This window comes from Saccostrea cucullata, unplaced genomic scaffold (genome assembly GCF_032062105.1).
Source record: "Saccostrea cucullata isolate Sc308-1 unplaced genomic scaffold, CSIRO_AGI_Scuc_v1 ctg75, whole genome shotgun sequence".
NCBI lineage: Eukaryota > Metazoa > Mollusca > Bivalvia > Ostreida > Ostreidae > Saccostrea > Saccostrea cuccullata.
Window position 1 is genome coordinate 390,956 of NW_026940114.1, and position 17,574 is coordinate 408,529.

Below are 17,574 nucleotides of genomic sequence, written 5' to 3' on the forward strand. Positions count from 1 at the left end.
ATAAAATGGCCCTGTACTTATATCAATTAATTAACTATCACCCTCTTTCCCATGTCATATATCAAAAGAAAGTAGATACTTGGTGCTCTCATTTCCTATAATAAATTTTGTTTTTGAGAATTAATCCAGATATTTGAAAACGGGTTTGAGAAATTCCAATGTTCTTGAAATTTGCAGAAAACATGCGTATTTGATTACCTTCAGCAAAGAATTAACATATAAGCACAGCCCATGATCCAAAAAATAAAACATGTTTTTTGATCTTCAGAAACAGAGCTTTCATTATGTATTTGCATATTTTGGATCAGAGGTTGTGCTCTATATGAAATATTGAAAAAAAGCTTCAACTTTAGGCCATTTTCAAAGGAATTTACAGGGTATGAGGAAAATGACGCATTTTATGACGTCATAATGCATTCACTAGATGGGAAATTACATCATGATTAATAGACACGTGGTCACCAACACTCCAAGTGATAAATACTGCATTTGCAACCTAAACTGATTGGTTTTGATTTTTCAGAAATTCTCAGGGCCAAATATGGCCTAAAGTGGCTCTACCTCTTCAGGTATTTTAATAAATATAAATCATTTTTCCAATGGATTTATTTATGGAAGATGTACAGTATTACCTTATTTATGATATTCATGAAAACGTAAAATGTTAAATAATTCCTTGATTTCCACATGCTGGAATTTTTTTTTTTAATATCAGGTATCTGAAAGCATCCTTTTTCTCAAGGTGAAAAAATTTATACAAATAATTGTTTAACAGTTCAATTAAGTACAACTTCCTCTATAAAATCAATTTTCTGTCTTGAAGACATTTTTGATAAATTAACTGTCGACTGCGCTATAGTGAATGACTTGTCAAAGTCGGAACGCATCATTTGGCGCTATTTTACCCTGCCATGCGCACACGATTGTTGTCTGTTTGGATACACAACACGAATCTTTCTTTGCGCTGTAAAGCCTAATATTATCAAAAACATGGCACTGCCAGTAAATGGCTGTGTACCCCTTAAGAAACCTAGACTAGCACCCACAAACCCTGTAACTGTTGTCCTGGGGTCACAATGGGGAGATGAAGGGAAAGGAAAAATTGTTGACATGATTGCTGCTAGTGCCGACATTTGCTGCCGATGTCAGGTATGTATTTCCGTGTTTTTGCATGTTTTTATCATTTTATGTACTATTTGCTTCCAGGAATGTTAAAGAATTATTTGAAATATGTTTTTCATCATTGTGTGATCATGGAATTGCTAAACATTGTGTGTATTGTTAACCTTGGCCGACCTTCCACGCATTTTATTCAGGGGTGATTTCAAAACTCGGAAAATATATTGGAGTCAACATATAGTCACATTGCTTTATAAAGAAAATTGTTAATTCTTTTTTTTTAAAAGAAGTTATTGTAATTGATATTACACATTTATAACATAAGCACTTGTTTTAAAAAATTGGATTTGATAATCGTGTTTTAATGTTTTTTGGATTCATTTTGGAATACACAGATTTCAAAAAGTATTTACTAATAGGCCTATATTGTTTGTGTTGCATGCCTCTCTTTGAATGAAACTTCGTTCGTGGGTTTCAGAACTACCATGAATGCCACTTTGCTGTACTAAATATATTATGTATTAGCAGGCCTCTAGTGAATATATAGGACAAGATGTGTATGTAGGTGTTGGCATCATGTGGCTGCCTGTTGTCTTTAGTTAGTGGAGTAGAATAATGCTGTGAGCAATTACTGGAACAAGTGGCAATAATTAGTGACACCTGTATAAAACAGGGCATATGAATGTATATATATATATACAAGTGTAGCATTTTATTTTTTTTCTCAGATACATGTTCATAAACACTTTAAAATATATAATTATAATATCAAAAATTGTAATGCTTCCAGAAGTGAAAAATGTTTCCTGAGATTTTGAATGTGCAGATTCTCTTTAGGTTAATTTAAATGTCCCTGACAACTGATTTTTTCATTTCTATGGAGTAATGATAAAGATATCCTGGGGTTTATCAATGCTCAGTTTTTACTACTGCCAGGCATTGGAAATGGTATAATTAATGTCCTTTTTGTCAATAAGAAAAATAAATCCTATATAATTTTAGATTTTGAAGATTTTTTTCCATTGTTATGAAATATCCTCTAAGCATAACATTAGTCATTACATTTTAATTTAAAAAAAAAAAAACTTTGTTTATGTCGTTTCCTTTTTAATTTGAGTAAATTTTGTCAAGTTCTCTTGATTATGACATTTAATTTTTCACTTAAATTTGGCCAAAATAAAGACATAAAAATACAATCCTAGGGATAGAAACTGAAAGAGATTTATAGACATAAATTTTAAAATTTGTTATAAGTGTGATCCTTCTCAGGAAATGTGTCATGATAAATTATTTTACTGGTAAAGAGAATTAAGTTATCATTTATAGAGATAAATTTAAATTTTCAGTGATTATTATTAAAATTTAAGAAAAAATACATGAAATATAGAAATTGATTTTCTTAAGTTCTTCTATTTATAATAGTTTTTTTGTTTTGTTTGGGTTGTATTTAATATATTGAATGATGTAATAATTTCTTTGAAATATTAAGAAAATCCCCAAATAACTGCAATGTGGAATCCAAAATAACTTAGCCCCAGGCACCAGTCCTCAGTGATTTTGAACCTTGGAATTAGTTTTACTTTTTAAGTAGTGTTTATGGGAATTAACCAGTAGTATGCACAGAATAAACCAAAAAGAAATTGAATGAGTGCCAGTTTTCTAGCATTAGATCCATGTATGTTGATTTGTGAGTTATAAACACCACACTTTTTTATTCATCGTGTATGAGGGTTACTTAAGTCAAACTTGATAATACTTGAAAGAACATTGCCCTGAATTATATGTAAATATAGTAATCAGTGGAAGTTATGCAAGCAGATTACATATGCTATGCCTTAATTTATTGCTAAAGATTGAGATTTTATTAGAACATGCATGCCCAAAAATGGCTTGCCTATATATAGCTCTAAGCTGTTGTTTAGAACTCAGAATTTAAAACTACTTTTTGAAATTTTATATTAAAAACTGGACATAACATTTCCTTGAAGATTTATACTTCATAGTCCCAAACTATTATCTCATTCATTGCAAACTGTAAATTAACATCGTGATACAATGCAAAAAATTAAATTTCTGAAAGAAAAATATATATTGGTCATGAAAAGATGTTTAACTTCAAATTTTTATATCATGATTATAATGCTTAGAAATTCTGTTTTTTGGTTGAAGGTGAGCGAAACAATGCTGGTCATACTGTAACATGGCCTTGTTTCGCGTTATCGTCATCGTCATGGTTGATTTTCCACCTACTGCCCAGTGGAGAAAATTTACAAGAAGTGCACAGCTGTCACCGTTGTCTGCCTTTGTCATTAATTAGGCACCTAGAAAACAAGACCCCATTGAACTTCCGTAAACTGTCCCAAGATTGCAATAAATTCATAATGTGTCTATATGACAAAAATTGCATACCTCATATGCATCAATAATGAACAAATTTTTTAACTCTGATCAAAATTGCACGTGTAAAATTTTTTAGACATATATTTTTCTAATTTTTTTTTAATCTTTGTAAACAAAGATTATTTCTTTTACAAATCACAGGGGAAACTTTCCAACCAAGTGATTTTAGAAGTTTATGTGACCAAAAAAGACTGCTTTTTGAAATTTTATATTAAACACTGGACATAACATTTCCTTGAAGATTTATACTTCATAGTCCCAAACTATTTTCTCATTTATTGCAAATTGTAAATTATATGCTGAAACCTCAAAAAATTAAATTTTGATAATTGATTTAAAAAAAAATTGCAAAATTTAGTGTAGGCTTTATTCAGGTAAAAAAAAAAAAGGTCAAACAGTACCACTCAAACCTGTAAGCCATGTTTATTTTAGAAGCATCATTCTTATTAGCAAAGTCACACATGATTTATTGTTATTTGACTACAAAGCTTAGGATAACTCTATAGAATTAATGGACTCTGTACAATATTTCAATTCAATTTAAACCAAAATATTCAATGCATTCTTTCTATATATTTTTATCATGGACATGAATATACTGTAGAATATTTAATTATGCAGTTATATGGTATTAATTGATAATTGAATAAAAAAAATTGCAAAATTTTAGGCTTTATTGGTAAAAAAAAAAAAGGTCAAACGTACTTAATATAAATGTAAGACATTATAGTGACATTCTTATTAAAAAATCACACGTTTAATTTTCAACATGCGGATTAAACTGGAAATTTCAATTCAATTTAAACCAAAATATTCAATGCATTCTTTCTATAAATTTTTATCATGGACATGAATATATATCTTATTATTTTCTCCTTAGGAAATGGGGTTGTGGTACATCTGCCAAACTTGTTTGAGGAAATTGAAAAGAATGCTGAGAAAGGAATGGAGGGTTGGCAGGATCGACTTCTGATCTCAAACCGAGCTCACTTAGGTAGAGTAGGACTTCATAACTCATTTGTCACAATGTAGACTTTTGATCTCAAACCGAGCTCACTTAGGTACTGTATGACGTCATAACTCATTGATCTCCAACCGAGCTCACTTAGGTAGTGTAGGACTTCATAACTCATTTGTCACAGTGTAGGCCTTGTTAGTAAAATGGAATGTTAGAGAAATCCTTGACCTATTATAGGGAAATAAATGTTGCCATCAATTTTTTTCATAGATCTATATGCTTCATGTTAAACCCATTCACAGCAATAATTATTTGCAGCTTGCTGTATTTTTGTCTGTACTTCTTGACATAAAGCCTCAGAAATTTTTCCAGATTCAAAATGAATTCCTATCTTTTTAAATACTTGGTACATTTGTTGTAAATTTTAAATTCTGATAAAATACTTTTAAAAAATGTTTTATTATCACATATTGGAAAAAGAAAAAATTGTGAAGTAAATGAATCTATGGCAGTTCAGGAGTTGACAAAATTTCTCAATGGTGAAGTAAAAGGATATAAGCTGTATATACCAAGTATGTTTCAGTAATCTGGAGGACATTATAATAATCAAGGCAATTTGCTTGAGAACCCAAGCATCCAGAGTAACAACGCACAACTGTATTATATGAATGACACCAGAGTCTGTAAATGAAGGATTTGGTGCATTATTCCTAAGACGTCAAACTATATTTACAAATGCATGCAATTTCCAATATATAAATGGTTTCTTTGATGTGAAGGTGGCAGATACAAAATAGGGATTTATGTTCATGAATTATAAATGTCCCTTTAATCAAAAAAAGATTTAGGACCTTGTATATATTTTATTAATCAAGGAGATCGATTAAGATGATTGGTCTATCAATATTTGATTGACTTAATCATGGATTATTTTGACTTTGAATATTGTATGAATAAGAGAGGTCAAATAGAATTCTTTGATTTATTAGAAATGAACATGTTCTAAAATTTGTTAACTTTGCTTTTTTTTTTTAAATCAATATTTTCGATCATAACTGTTTTATTCTTCCTGCCCTTTTGAAGGCTCTTAGCATTTTTCTAACTCAAATTTAAGAAACAATGCTGACTTTTTAAATTATCCATAAGAAACCTTAGAAGGAAATAATTAAAGACGAAGTATATTTGGTACATGTTACCCTGTTGTGCATCTTTTCATAGAAATGTATTGTTTTTTGTGCAACTGTATAATTTATGTGATTTAATTTCAACATGTTCAATGCAAGTTTTTCATTTTGAATAGAAATGGCTCTGCCTTAAGGGAGAGAAAAAAGCAGATAAAATTGGGTGGGATTCTTTATTTAAAATTATTCATTGCTAAATCCTTATGGATGAATTTTTAAATTATGTTGTGAAATCCCGAATTGTTTAAAACCTTGACCCCCATGAGGGTTTGTTGGGACCATCAAAGAGATGCTAAGTTTAATGGAGAAATATCTTGCTTACTGTAAAACCTACAATGTTCTGTTTTTTTACAATTGCACCATTTTTGAGAAAGTTTGCCCTTTGTGCAACCAAGATAAATCATATAAATATTTTTAAAAAATATATAATTTCATAAACTTAAAACAAAAGCTGTTAGATTTAAATTAAAAACAGATACTGGACAAAAAATCATAGTGGATGAATTACATGATATACTGCAACCTTAAATTGAAAATTGATAAATGATGATCAATTTAAATAACAGGAAACCATATGCCTGGTGTTAGTGCTTTATATTGTCAGAAAAACTGGCAGTGTAAGGTTGTGTAATATGACTGTACTTTTTGTTTTCATGCAGTGTTTGATGTTCATCAGATGGTGGATGGCCTAGATACTGAAATGAAATTATGTATTGATCTTATGCCTGATATATCAGTGTTTGTCATGTCTATCTCTGTCCTGTCATCTTTCCCTTCATTGGTCACTATTTGCATTTAGCAACACTTTTAGATCTCGACCATGATTTTCTTAAACCACAGAATGCCATTCATTAGAAATTTAATGCATGTTGTTAACATGTGCAGTGTGACATGTTTATATGTAAAGAGAAACCGGACAGTTTGTAAGTCCAGTTCTAAAAATAATTTAAGGTTAAATGAAGTTTGAACTTAATGTTTGGATTATCTAAAGTTATACAGAGGTCATCAATTCATGTATCCTGTCCATGTCTTCATGGTTTTATGTGTAAAGTTAACGCCTTGAACTTAGAAAAATTTCAATTATTTGCAGTTTCAGGCACGTCACAATACCCTTGACTGCCATCACAATTGAACATGAAATTTAACGTCACAATTAAAATGACGTCAAATTGCGTCTAAGTTATATGTTTGCCGATCTTGCTTACCATTAGCTTTATAGACTATGCATTGAGAGTTGGCATTTCTATTATTTTTTTAAATATTTGAATTAATAAACAACTTTGGAACCTAGTTATTTTTCACAACCTAAAATACTGAGGGATCAATTTTTTTGGTACAGATTCATTAATTTTATCCTGTTTTATTTCAATTTGTGAGTTAAAAAAAAAACAAACACTGCAACTAAAAGTAAACGATTTTGTCTTTCTCTTAGAAAAAATGTTGAAGTGTTTATACACACTCTTTTTATTGCGGACTTAAATATGCATGGATTACAGTTTTTTAAAAAATAAAATAAGTCTATAAATCATTTAAATTAAATGAATATTTTATTTTTCTATATATTACATGATATCAGTAAACCATTTTTGACAGAGCTATTCCCTTTTCTACCCCTTGGAAAAATTTAAAACAATGTCGCGTGTTAAGAGAAAAATAAAGCATGGCGAAAAAATTATTTCAAAATATATAATTATTTATTTTTTAAACAAAATATTGCAATCGTGTGTTGAATTATGTAAACCCATTGCGACAAACAAAATCATAGTGGATGAATTCCAAATTTTGTGTGCTGCAACCTTGCAATTTTTTTCTTTTCATTTTTTACAGATGGTGAAAATGGCCTAATATATGTGAAAAACAAAGAATTTCATCATGTATTTTTTTTTAATTTGTAAATTTCTTTGTTTATTGAAGAGTTTTGCCGTATGTAATATGGCCAGGGCAAAATGTTTGTCATGTCTATCTCTGACAGTGCCCCCATTTCACTACAATAAAGGCATTTAACAAAATTTCGTTCTAATTTTTCTAAGCATAAAACATACAAGTATATTTCATTAGAAATTTTTTATGTTGTTGACATGTGCAATTTTCAACATGTTTATATGTAAATAAACCTTTTGATAAAATTCAGGTGTATAGTTCAGGGTTGTGGTTACCTTAATTTGAAAGGTTAAATTGGGTTTAACTTTTCATGTTTGGATTCATGGGCTCACAGTTATAAGGAGGTCATTAAATGTTAATAAAAAATAAAAACAAAAGAAAATTCTTAATTTTTTAAAATGATTTCTTTTAAATCACAATATCAATATGTTTGCAGCATTCAAATTTTTGTCAGGTTTTCTCATCTTAAAAATCTTGATACAATAATAATTATGTTCATTTCATTTTAATTGAATATTGCATTCCATGATATTTTGCCTTCTCTGCATTTTCCATGCATAAACCCTTGGCATACGGTGAAAAAAAAATAACTTTTCTAATTTATTAAAAAATTACAGCATTATAATACAACACACACAGTGTTGGATGGAAATGGCCATAAATTTTGTAGAAATAAAGACACTAGGTTTTGTTTAAAAAAAAATTATTGTTTATTGGGGCATATTAATTTTATGTACATGTAATGATTTTATCTAAGAAGCAATAATGTGTGCATTTATATTTATTCAAATTATTTATGAATAACTAAGTCTGAAGTGTTCACAGCCATAGCTGATTATTAAACATTTCTTAAAGAACAATCTCAAATGTTTGCTTTCTTGTCATTAACTTCAAAGGAGATTGCAAATTAACTACTTCAGTAAATCTTCATGTTTGATATAAATGGCGAACATGTTTGACTAATATGCTTGCATGCAAATACAAATAATATAGGTTAGTAGAGCGTTTGTTAAAGAACTGAAAGTACGAGGGGCTATCAAAAAATTCGTGGACTAGCGCCTTAAAATTAAAACCGCTTCAGGTACATCAAAGAATTTTAAGATATTTACTTATCATCATCTTTTCTATCTATAGAATAAACCACAAATCATAAATTTTATATTTAAATAAATTAGTAAAGTTTTTGTAAGCAATCGTATATATGAGGAGAGGCGCAATCGAAAACGAAACCCTAAGTGTAACTAAGATAAACTATTTTGATATGAACATTTGACATCCAAAAATCCCGTTAATTCAAGTATGTGTTGAAACACTTTTGTTCCATAAAATATAGAATTTTTATCTCATTCTGCAAATTCTATGAAATTTTACTGTAAATTTTACATGGAGTATCCAAACAAATATTGCCTTGAAAATTTTAAAAACTGATTTCTTTTTAAACATTCTATAAAGTTTTGCAGAAAAAGTATTAGGAAATTTTTGTACAGGTTTTCAAATTTTCTCTTTTAATGCCAAAATAGATTGAGAGAGAAAAGGGATAAGTTCATTTAAACATTTTGAAAAATCTATCACGTCAAATAATGCGTTCATCATGTGTTTGCTATTTGAACTCAAAAAAAAATATTGGAACCAGCCAGATCTCTCTGAATGTATAAATCCATTTGCAATAATATATGCATTGCTTTTCATAGCATTGTATTTAAAAAATTACAGCATAATAATACAACACACACAATGTTGGATGAGAATTGAAAACACCAATTATAACTTTTCTGATTTCTTTAAAAAATTACAGCATAATAATACAACACACTATTTTAATTTATTTAAAAAATTACAGCATAATAATACAACACACACAATGTGGGATGGAAATGGCAACAAATTTTGTTGGAGTCAAGGGAGACAACTAGGTTTTGTTTAACCATGCAACTGAAGCATATATTGATTATCGGTGCATATTAAGTTATATACATGTAATGATTTTGATTCTGATCTTTTATTGTGTGTATTAATCACCCACAGCAAATTTTACTGGCATTTGTGACTGGGCAAGTGGTTTTCCACAACCCTGTAGTTATAGTAATAAAAATATGAATGTAATACTGCCTCTGTAACGTAAGATTTGCATAACAGTAGGTTATTAATCATGATTTTTTTTAAATAGAATTGGAACAACTAAAAAGGGAATTGGTCCAGCTTATTCCTCTAAGGTATGCAAAATCTGTTGTTGATTCTTAAAGGATCAATGGAAAATGTGGAAAGAAATTATTTGGAAATATAAAACTTAAAGCTTGTCTGGTTTAAAGACGAACATGGAAAAAATTTACAGTTTTCATTCCTTGATTTGAATTTTACATATGTAAAAATAAGAGGAAGAAACTTTATGAATTTATAAAGAGATTGGGTTAACAATTTAGCATCAGTGATTAAGTTATTCAAAATTTTTCAGTTTCAAAACAAAAAAAGATAGGGTGAAGAGTTTTAAGTCACCTGTAGTTGATTCAGTGAATAGAAGCATTTTAATAGAACCTACATTTGAAAATACACTCACAGTATTTGATTTTTGTCAGGCAACTCGTAATGGTTTACGTGTGGGTGATCTTGTGGGGGACTTCTCTTTATTTACAGAAAAGTAAGTATGGCTCCATTTCCTACACACCTTCCTAAGTTTCATTGTGTTTCCAAAATGCTTGAATTTCTTTTCATTACAGTAGCTAAGGATATATCAAGGTAAAGGGGAGTGAATGAATTGTATGTGTTAAGATGTAAAAAATATTTTACAGATTAATTCTTAATCACATAGACCTCTGTGTGAAGGCTTTACCAAATACCTTAACAGAAGGTCTGTTAACACCACAGAAAGGAAAAATAAGTGTCTCTCACAAAGTATTAGTTTAAAATATATTTTATTCATTGAGTTGGATTGAACGATCAAAGTATTAAACTTGTGTTCCATGTTTATTTTACTTGTGTAGAAATACGCAGAATATAATATGGATGTATTCAACTCTTGTTTCAGATTCAGGAAGTTAATAGACTACTATAAGAGTCACCATCATGATTTAGAAGTGGATGTTAACAAGGAACTTGAGAGATATAAGGTAGAGAGATTGACTTCCTTCTTTGTAATCATGTGTTTTATTTTTAGACCAGTCATAAATACCATCTATCCTCCAAATCTACTTGAGGAATAAATTTAATAGCTACCCAAGTTATACTGCCTTATGAGGTTAGGATACTTTTTGAATTATAAACTGTCAGTACACACAACAGGCTAGTCTTGTCAATTTGCATTCCAGATCTTGCGCAACAAAGTCAAGCCATTTGTGAGGGATACAATTCCAATTCTGTCCAAGGCAATCAAGGATGGGAAAACAATACTGGTTGAAGGAGCCCAGTCTAATGTTCTAGACATAGACTTTGGTAGGACAGTGTATAATTGTAGCAGTGAAATGAATTTGAATAGAAAATAAAACACAGAAGCATACACTTTTGAAGGTCATTTTGATACAGATATGAAGCATCATAGATTATTCAGGGTGGATTGGGAATGATTGACAAGCAAATTAAAGGGTTCCCCCAAAAACTTGAAAACTCTTTGCAATCTACGGATTTGGGCCAACAACCTTTCAATGAAAATTTCAGTACTAGATTTAGATTAACAGAAATAAAAATCTGTTCTTGGAATTCCCCTCAATACTGCATACTGCAGTAAATACTCTGTAATTTATTTATGAAACGTAATATTTTTTTAACAGGACTTTATCCCTACGTGACGTCTTCGAACTGCAGTATTGGAGGGGTGTGTACTGGCCTAGGAATCCCTCCTCACTGTCTAGGGGACATTGTGGGTGTGGTCAAAGCTTACCTCACAAGAGTGGGCAGTGGGGGATTTCCCACAGAGCTCAACAATGTAACTATTAATTATTTTCTTCAAAAAGAGCAAAGAAAGCTTAGCTTTTGCTGCTGTAAAAGTTTATTTATATTATTACTGGATCTGCTCACAGTGCAAATCTATTGTATAACAGATAATGAAGGTGAAGTTGTGTGTGTCCCTTCCATTTTTATGGCGTCGGGCTTGCCCGATCGTCATCTAGCGATCAGTCAGGTTTACGTGACCGCACGTGTCAGTGGATGCATCCGCAATAGAAAATAGCAACAGCTGTAAATCAATTTCCTTTAAAACGTTCACAATGAATAATAGCTTGAATATAAAATTAAATCAATTGTATCTTCAATTAATACTACTACAAAACAACGATATTATGTTTAATTTTCACGCAAGAAAAACATTATGGTTGTTGCGGATGAATTTCTACTGAGAGGGTGCGTCGAATGACATGAATCACATTTTGGACCAGTACTGTAATACAAACAATCTGTAATTTTTTAGACATGAATACAACAATATAAAGATTTTTTTAATCAGGACTTTACTTTTACGATCTTCAATCCAATTTTAGCCGAACAAGGGGTGTGTACAGTAATGCCAGTATTACTGTAATCCATTTCCTCCATTTGTTTACCGCGCCTTATCGTAAGTCGATCGTACTTGTAACATTAGAGTCATGGTGTGGATGCAATCACTATACAACAGAACAACACTTCGACAATGGCAATTAATTAAAATAATTTATGAAACCCTTCATATGTCAACAATGTAACTATAATTATTTTTTTAAAAAGAAAAGAAATTAGATTTATATTATTAGGATGGACATTGCAAATCTATTGTATAACAGATAATGAAGATGAAGTTTTGTGTGTCCCTTCCATTTTTAATTTAAAAAAAAACAACTTTTTATTTGGACACATTTTTTTTTAGGCTGTTAAATATAAGGAAGTACTATACTGTATAACTTTGTGTTAAGACTATTTTTTTACTATATATATTATTATGTTATCAGGAAGTGGGTGAGAAATTGGTGAACATTGGGCATGAGTATGGAGTGACCTATTTGCAGATCTTTTGAAATTGCTAAGCAAAACTATGTGTTGTTTCCTCCAACATGCTGTCAAAATTGCCAGTGTATTTTTTCAGGCTTTTGATTAATTTAAAAAAAAAAACAACTTTTTATTTGAAAGAATTTTTTTTTTAGTTTTATTGCTGTTAAATCAAGATAAAAAAATTCTGGAAGAACAAAAACTCCTGTATAACTTTGTCACAGATAAACTTTTCACATTTTCGAGAGTGTTCCACTGGGCCAATTTTTACCAAACTTTACAAAGCATCCTTATATATGTTAAAATGAAGGGACATATCCCCTCCATTTATCAGGACAAAAAAGTGGGTCATTAAAAAATGAGAAATTGCCAGTAAACATTGGAAGCATGTAGATTCTAAATTGTACAAATCATGAGTGAGGGCGGGGCCACAATGGGGAATCAAAGTTTTATATAGAAAGGAGAAAAATCTTTGAAAATCTTCTTCTCAAGAACCACTGGGTGGCTGGATATGGAAGCATCCTGGTATAGTGTAGATTCTAAATTGTTCAAATCATGACCCCCGGGGGAAACATGAGTTTTACATAGAAATATATAGGAAAAATCTTTGAAAATTTACCACTGGGCCAGAAAAGTGAAACTTATGGCTAAGCAAAACTAATGTGTTAAATTGTTCAAATCAACATGCTGTCAAAATTGCCAAAGTTTTATATAGAAATTTTTGCACTGGGCCAGAAAACTAAACTTTTGAGTCAATTTGATTCTAACTTGTTCAAATAATGACAGAAAATAACAATTTTTTTATATAGAAATATATAGGAAAAATCTTTGAAAATTTTCTTCTCAAGAACCACTTATGAATATAAGCATTCTTTGTTGCATTTGGTGTGCAGAAGTTTTACATAGAAATATATGAAAAATCTTTGAAAATCTCAGGAACCACTGGGCCAAAAAAACTGAAACATGTGTGCCCATGGAAGGATCATGGGGTAAAAAAATGTCTAAATTATGATCAGTGGGGTAGGGTGGGGAAGTATAACAAAAACTTAAAGAACAGAATGGTCAAAGCTTCTCAGGTGAGCGATGTGGCCCATGGGCCTCTTTTATTTACACAGTCTGGCAATAACAAAGCTGGATGTGTTAGACGACTTTGATGAAGTGAAGATAGGTGTAGCATATGAACTAGATGGAGAGAAAAATTATGACAGTTTTCCAGGTAAGTTGTCATTGTAGAAATTGTTTATATTTTTCATATTTAAATTACGTGTTCTTTTATAAGATACCTTTTTCATTTTGACACACTGAACATTTGTCAGATGTTTGTTAACTCAAGATTGAATATAAGGATCTGGGCCCAGGATCATGAAAGAGACTTAGACTTAAGTCAGATTTTGGATCTCCTGTAAAATATTTATTATTAATTGAATTAATCTTTAATTTTTCAAATAACAACACTATTGTAAAACAATATTGTAAAACAGATTGCTTTTGGCCTGTACAACTGTACAACAATTTAGTACAACTCAAAGATTTTGACTTAAGCTTAAGATGTTTCATGATCCCGGGGCCAGATATTCAGTCAGGAATTGATAAATCAGTGAGTACTGCTGATGAATTGCCCATTTAAAAGTATTCAAAAGCATAAAATATTGAGTATATTTTAAAAGTAACATGCATTAGGTATTACCTATATGGATTGTTTTGTTACACTTAATTTGCACATTCATTATAAAGTTTTCTTGCTGTAATTATAGCTCTAGATGAGGATCTCTGCAGAGTAAAGGTAGAATACCTGACATTACCAGGCTGGAAACAAACCACAGCTGAAGCTAGAAATTTCTCAGATCTACCTCAGAATGCCCAGAATTACATACACAAGGTCGAGGAGTTGGTCGGAGTGCCAGGTATGTTAGGAAATCTTTTGATGAGTGTATTATACCCCCACTAACAAAATTTAGGGCATCATATTGGAATCACTGTGTCTGCCTGTCTATAGACACATTTTGTCCAAGTTTATTTCTGAAACTAAATAATTGTTCTTGGTCAAACTTTGTTGAATTAATATATACACTGTACCATTTGAGTTTGCCACACTTCAAGTGGAGAAAAACACTTGCAGATTACATGTATGCAAGGAATAAAAGTTGCTTATGACCAAAAGGTAAATACCTTAGTCATTGAGACAGGACCTGTAGATATCTATAGCATAATTAAGAAAGGGTTTCCTTTATAAATGAAATTGTGAGAGGAAAAATGCATCATTATCACGGCTAGTAACTTCAAATATTACTTGCCCTCAGGGTTATTTATGGTCAAAGGATATGGCATGACCCTGAACTACTCAACTAGGGTCATGTAGACAATGTCAAGGTCAAAGAATTTAGAAACTGTGAAAAATAATATATTGTATGCATCACAGAAAGAAGTTTTAACACATTCTTGTTATACATTTAAGGACAGATGATACAAACAGAAAATGGATGCCTGGATTGGTATATACATGTATTGTTTGGTCTTATTTCATTGAAAATGATGTATTATATAAATAAATTTTTAGAATACACATGTATAAAGAAATTGTAAACCTTCTATGATGTTCAAAATTCTATGTCTCTGAAACCATCCTAAATAATCTATACAAATATTTTTCACTTCCAATCCAATTTTTGTGAGAATTTGAATAAAAATTTAAAAACTATGCGGTTAAACTTATTCATTTTACTCATTCAAACATGACTCAAGTTGTTATTTTCAATTTTTTTGACAAAAGTTTGTTTGTTCATCTGTCCTTAAGCAAGATTAAGGTCTTTGTAATTTGCAGTATTATTTTTGTGAAACAGACGATATTATTCTAGTTTATTTGTAATAGCATCTTGTAAAACACTACTGTCTTGTTTTTTTTCAGTGAAGTGGATTGGAGTTGGGCAATCCAGGGACTCTGTCATTGAAGTCAGTTAACATTTTCCCGGGGATTTGACCAGTGAAGGGGGAAGCATGGGAATATTTTAAAATTATTGAAATCCACACCTATATGTTTACAAAAACTATTGCTGTACTAAATGGTGGTGGAACTTTCCCAAACTTGGTAATAGACAATTCCAATCAATCATGTTTTAATTGACAGACTGTGATCACCAAATTGTTATTGTTTTTAAATGATGATAAAAAGAACACTTGTAACTTTTGTTTTTATGATTTTTTTGGGGTTTACGTTTTAAATGTGAAAAAATAAATAAAAAATTTTGTTATAAGATGTTTTCATTGGGTAACAGACATGTTTTAATCAATGTCTACTTGTAATCAGATTTGAGGGTATTGCTTCATTGTGTTCATATTTATATTTTCTGTGTTATAAATTTATTGAAATAGCTGCGTGTTCATAAAGGAGATTTGGAACAAGTTTTAAATCGTTTTTAAATGTGGTCTAATAGGGCATTTGTGGAAAGTTAGTAGGCACTAAATAAATTCATCTAGTGATGCTCAATTGACTGAGTTTCTGTTTAAATGATAATTTTCAGACAGCTCCTATTTGAAAACACTATTTTTGAAGTCGCAACAATGCATGTTGATTTTGAAATCCATCAGTTTGTTTATTTTCTTTTTATGTAATATTTCATGTTGATGAACACTGCTGGATCTTAAAACATGAACATCACTATATTTTTCAAGAAAATTTTGTACTATTTGCTCAAAAAGGGTTCTTGTAAAATTTTCTAGAACATAATTTCCTGATTTTATCTTTAATTTCTGATCAAAATTTGTCCATTGTCTGTCGTTGTTGTTGTTGTCGTCATAAACTTTTCACATTTTCATCTTCTTCTCAAGAACCACTAGGCCAATTTCAACCAAACTTGCTATAAAGTATCCTTGGGTAAAGGGGATTGAAGTTTATTCAAATGAAGGGCCACGCCCTCTTCCAAGGGGAGATAATTTTGAAATAGTGAAAAATAAATGCAATTTTTAAAATCTTCTTCTCAAGAACCACTGGGCCAGGAAAGATGAAACTCATGTGGATTCACTTCAGGTAGTTTAATTAGATTCAAGTTTGTTCAAATCATGACCCCCGGGGGTAGGTCGGGGCCACAATGGCCGATCAAAGTTTTACATAGGAGTATATAGGAAAAATCTGTAAAAATCTTCTCAATAACCACTGGGCCAGGAAAATTGAAACTCATGTGGAATCATCCTCAGGTAGTGTAGATTCAAGTTTGTTCAAATCATGACCCCCGGGGGTAGGACGGGGCCATAACGGCGGATGAAAGTTTTACATAGGAATATATAGGCAAATCTTTTTAAATCTTCTTCTCAAGTACTTCAAAGCTATGATTAGTGATATTTATAAGGAATCATCCTCCTTAGTGTAGATTTTAGTTTGTTCAAATCATAAACCCCCTTCCCTCCTCAGGGATAGAGTGGGGCCACAAACGTTGATCAAAGTTTTACATAGAAAAATAAAGGAAAAATCCATCTTTAGTCATCTTTAGTAAACCCCTTCAGTAAACTTTTCAGTTCTGACCTGATCTGTGCTTTTTCCTAGCCGATGTGCTCAGGTGAGCGATGTGGCTCCTGGGCCTCTTGTTTTAAATTCAAGACTTTTCATTTTATATCATTGATTTTGACCTGAACCCTGGACTTTAAAAAATCTGATACGTATATTATAATGAATCCCTTTCATTTTATTGATGAAATATATTTTCTAAATATTTTGTTGCATTTTGATGTGTGGTCATCTTAAAATTCCATCGTTATCACGTGTCTTGTGACTTTTTAAGTTTAAAGTGTAAACCGAAACCAACTAATTGTAGAGAAATGAAAGATTAAGATTAGCGCCACGTTGACAGGTTGTTAGTAAAGTAATAATATGGCGGTCCTTTCTCCCGTTCTTGTCACTCCAATTCTGCGAGTTAATCCTACTCTTGTATCTCTTCCATGGATTATCAAAGGATGCTCATTAAAGTTTTTATAAAGTGTAGAAAAATCCGGAGTAACGACCCCAAATCCACTGATAATCTTTTCTTTCGAAAATAAAAACACCTACTGTGAAGTGAGAACACAGGGGTATAACAAATATCACTTGACGCTAATTTG

The 17,574-nt window shown here is 30.9% G+C and overlaps 1 protein-coding gene across 1 annotated transcript; it reads left to right on the top strand.

Annotated features, from left to right (window-relative positions):
• The first annotated feature begins 853 nt into the window (after positions 1-853).
• On the top strand, positions 854-16,232 carry LOC134254805 (adenylosuccinate synthetase-like). Its single transcript, XM_062737325.1, has 12 exons — positions 854-1,210; positions 4,358-4,513; positions 6,318-6,396; positions 9,707-9,752; positions 10,113-10,174; positions 10,562-10,643; positions 10,842-10,965; positions 11,301-11,455; positions 12,450-12,491; positions 13,594-13,702; positions 14,241-14,390; positions 15,392-16,232. The coding sequence occupies exons 1-12, from the start codon at positions 991-993 to the stop codon at positions 15,442-15,444; spliced, it is 1,278 nt and encodes a 425-aa protein (XP_062593309.1). The 5' UTR covers positions 854-990; the 3' UTR covers positions 15,445-16,232.
• Positions 16,233-17,574: the final 1,342 nt, after the last annotated feature.

Excerpts from the sequence above, each read along its gene's own strand:
- LOC134254805 (XM_062737325.1), top strand. The coding sequence starts at position 991 with ATGGCACTGCCAGTAAATGGCTGTGTACCCCTTAAGAAACCTAGACTA. Across the intron at positions 1,211-4,357 it reads TACTATTTGCTTCCAGGAAT|TTATCATGGACATGAATATA; the intron begins GTTAAAGAATTA and ends TTCTATAAATTT. Across the intron at positions 10,175-10,561 it reads TTCTCTTTATTTACAGAAAA|ATTCAGGAAGTTAATAGACT; the intron begins GTAAGTATGGCT and ends CTCTTGTTTCAG.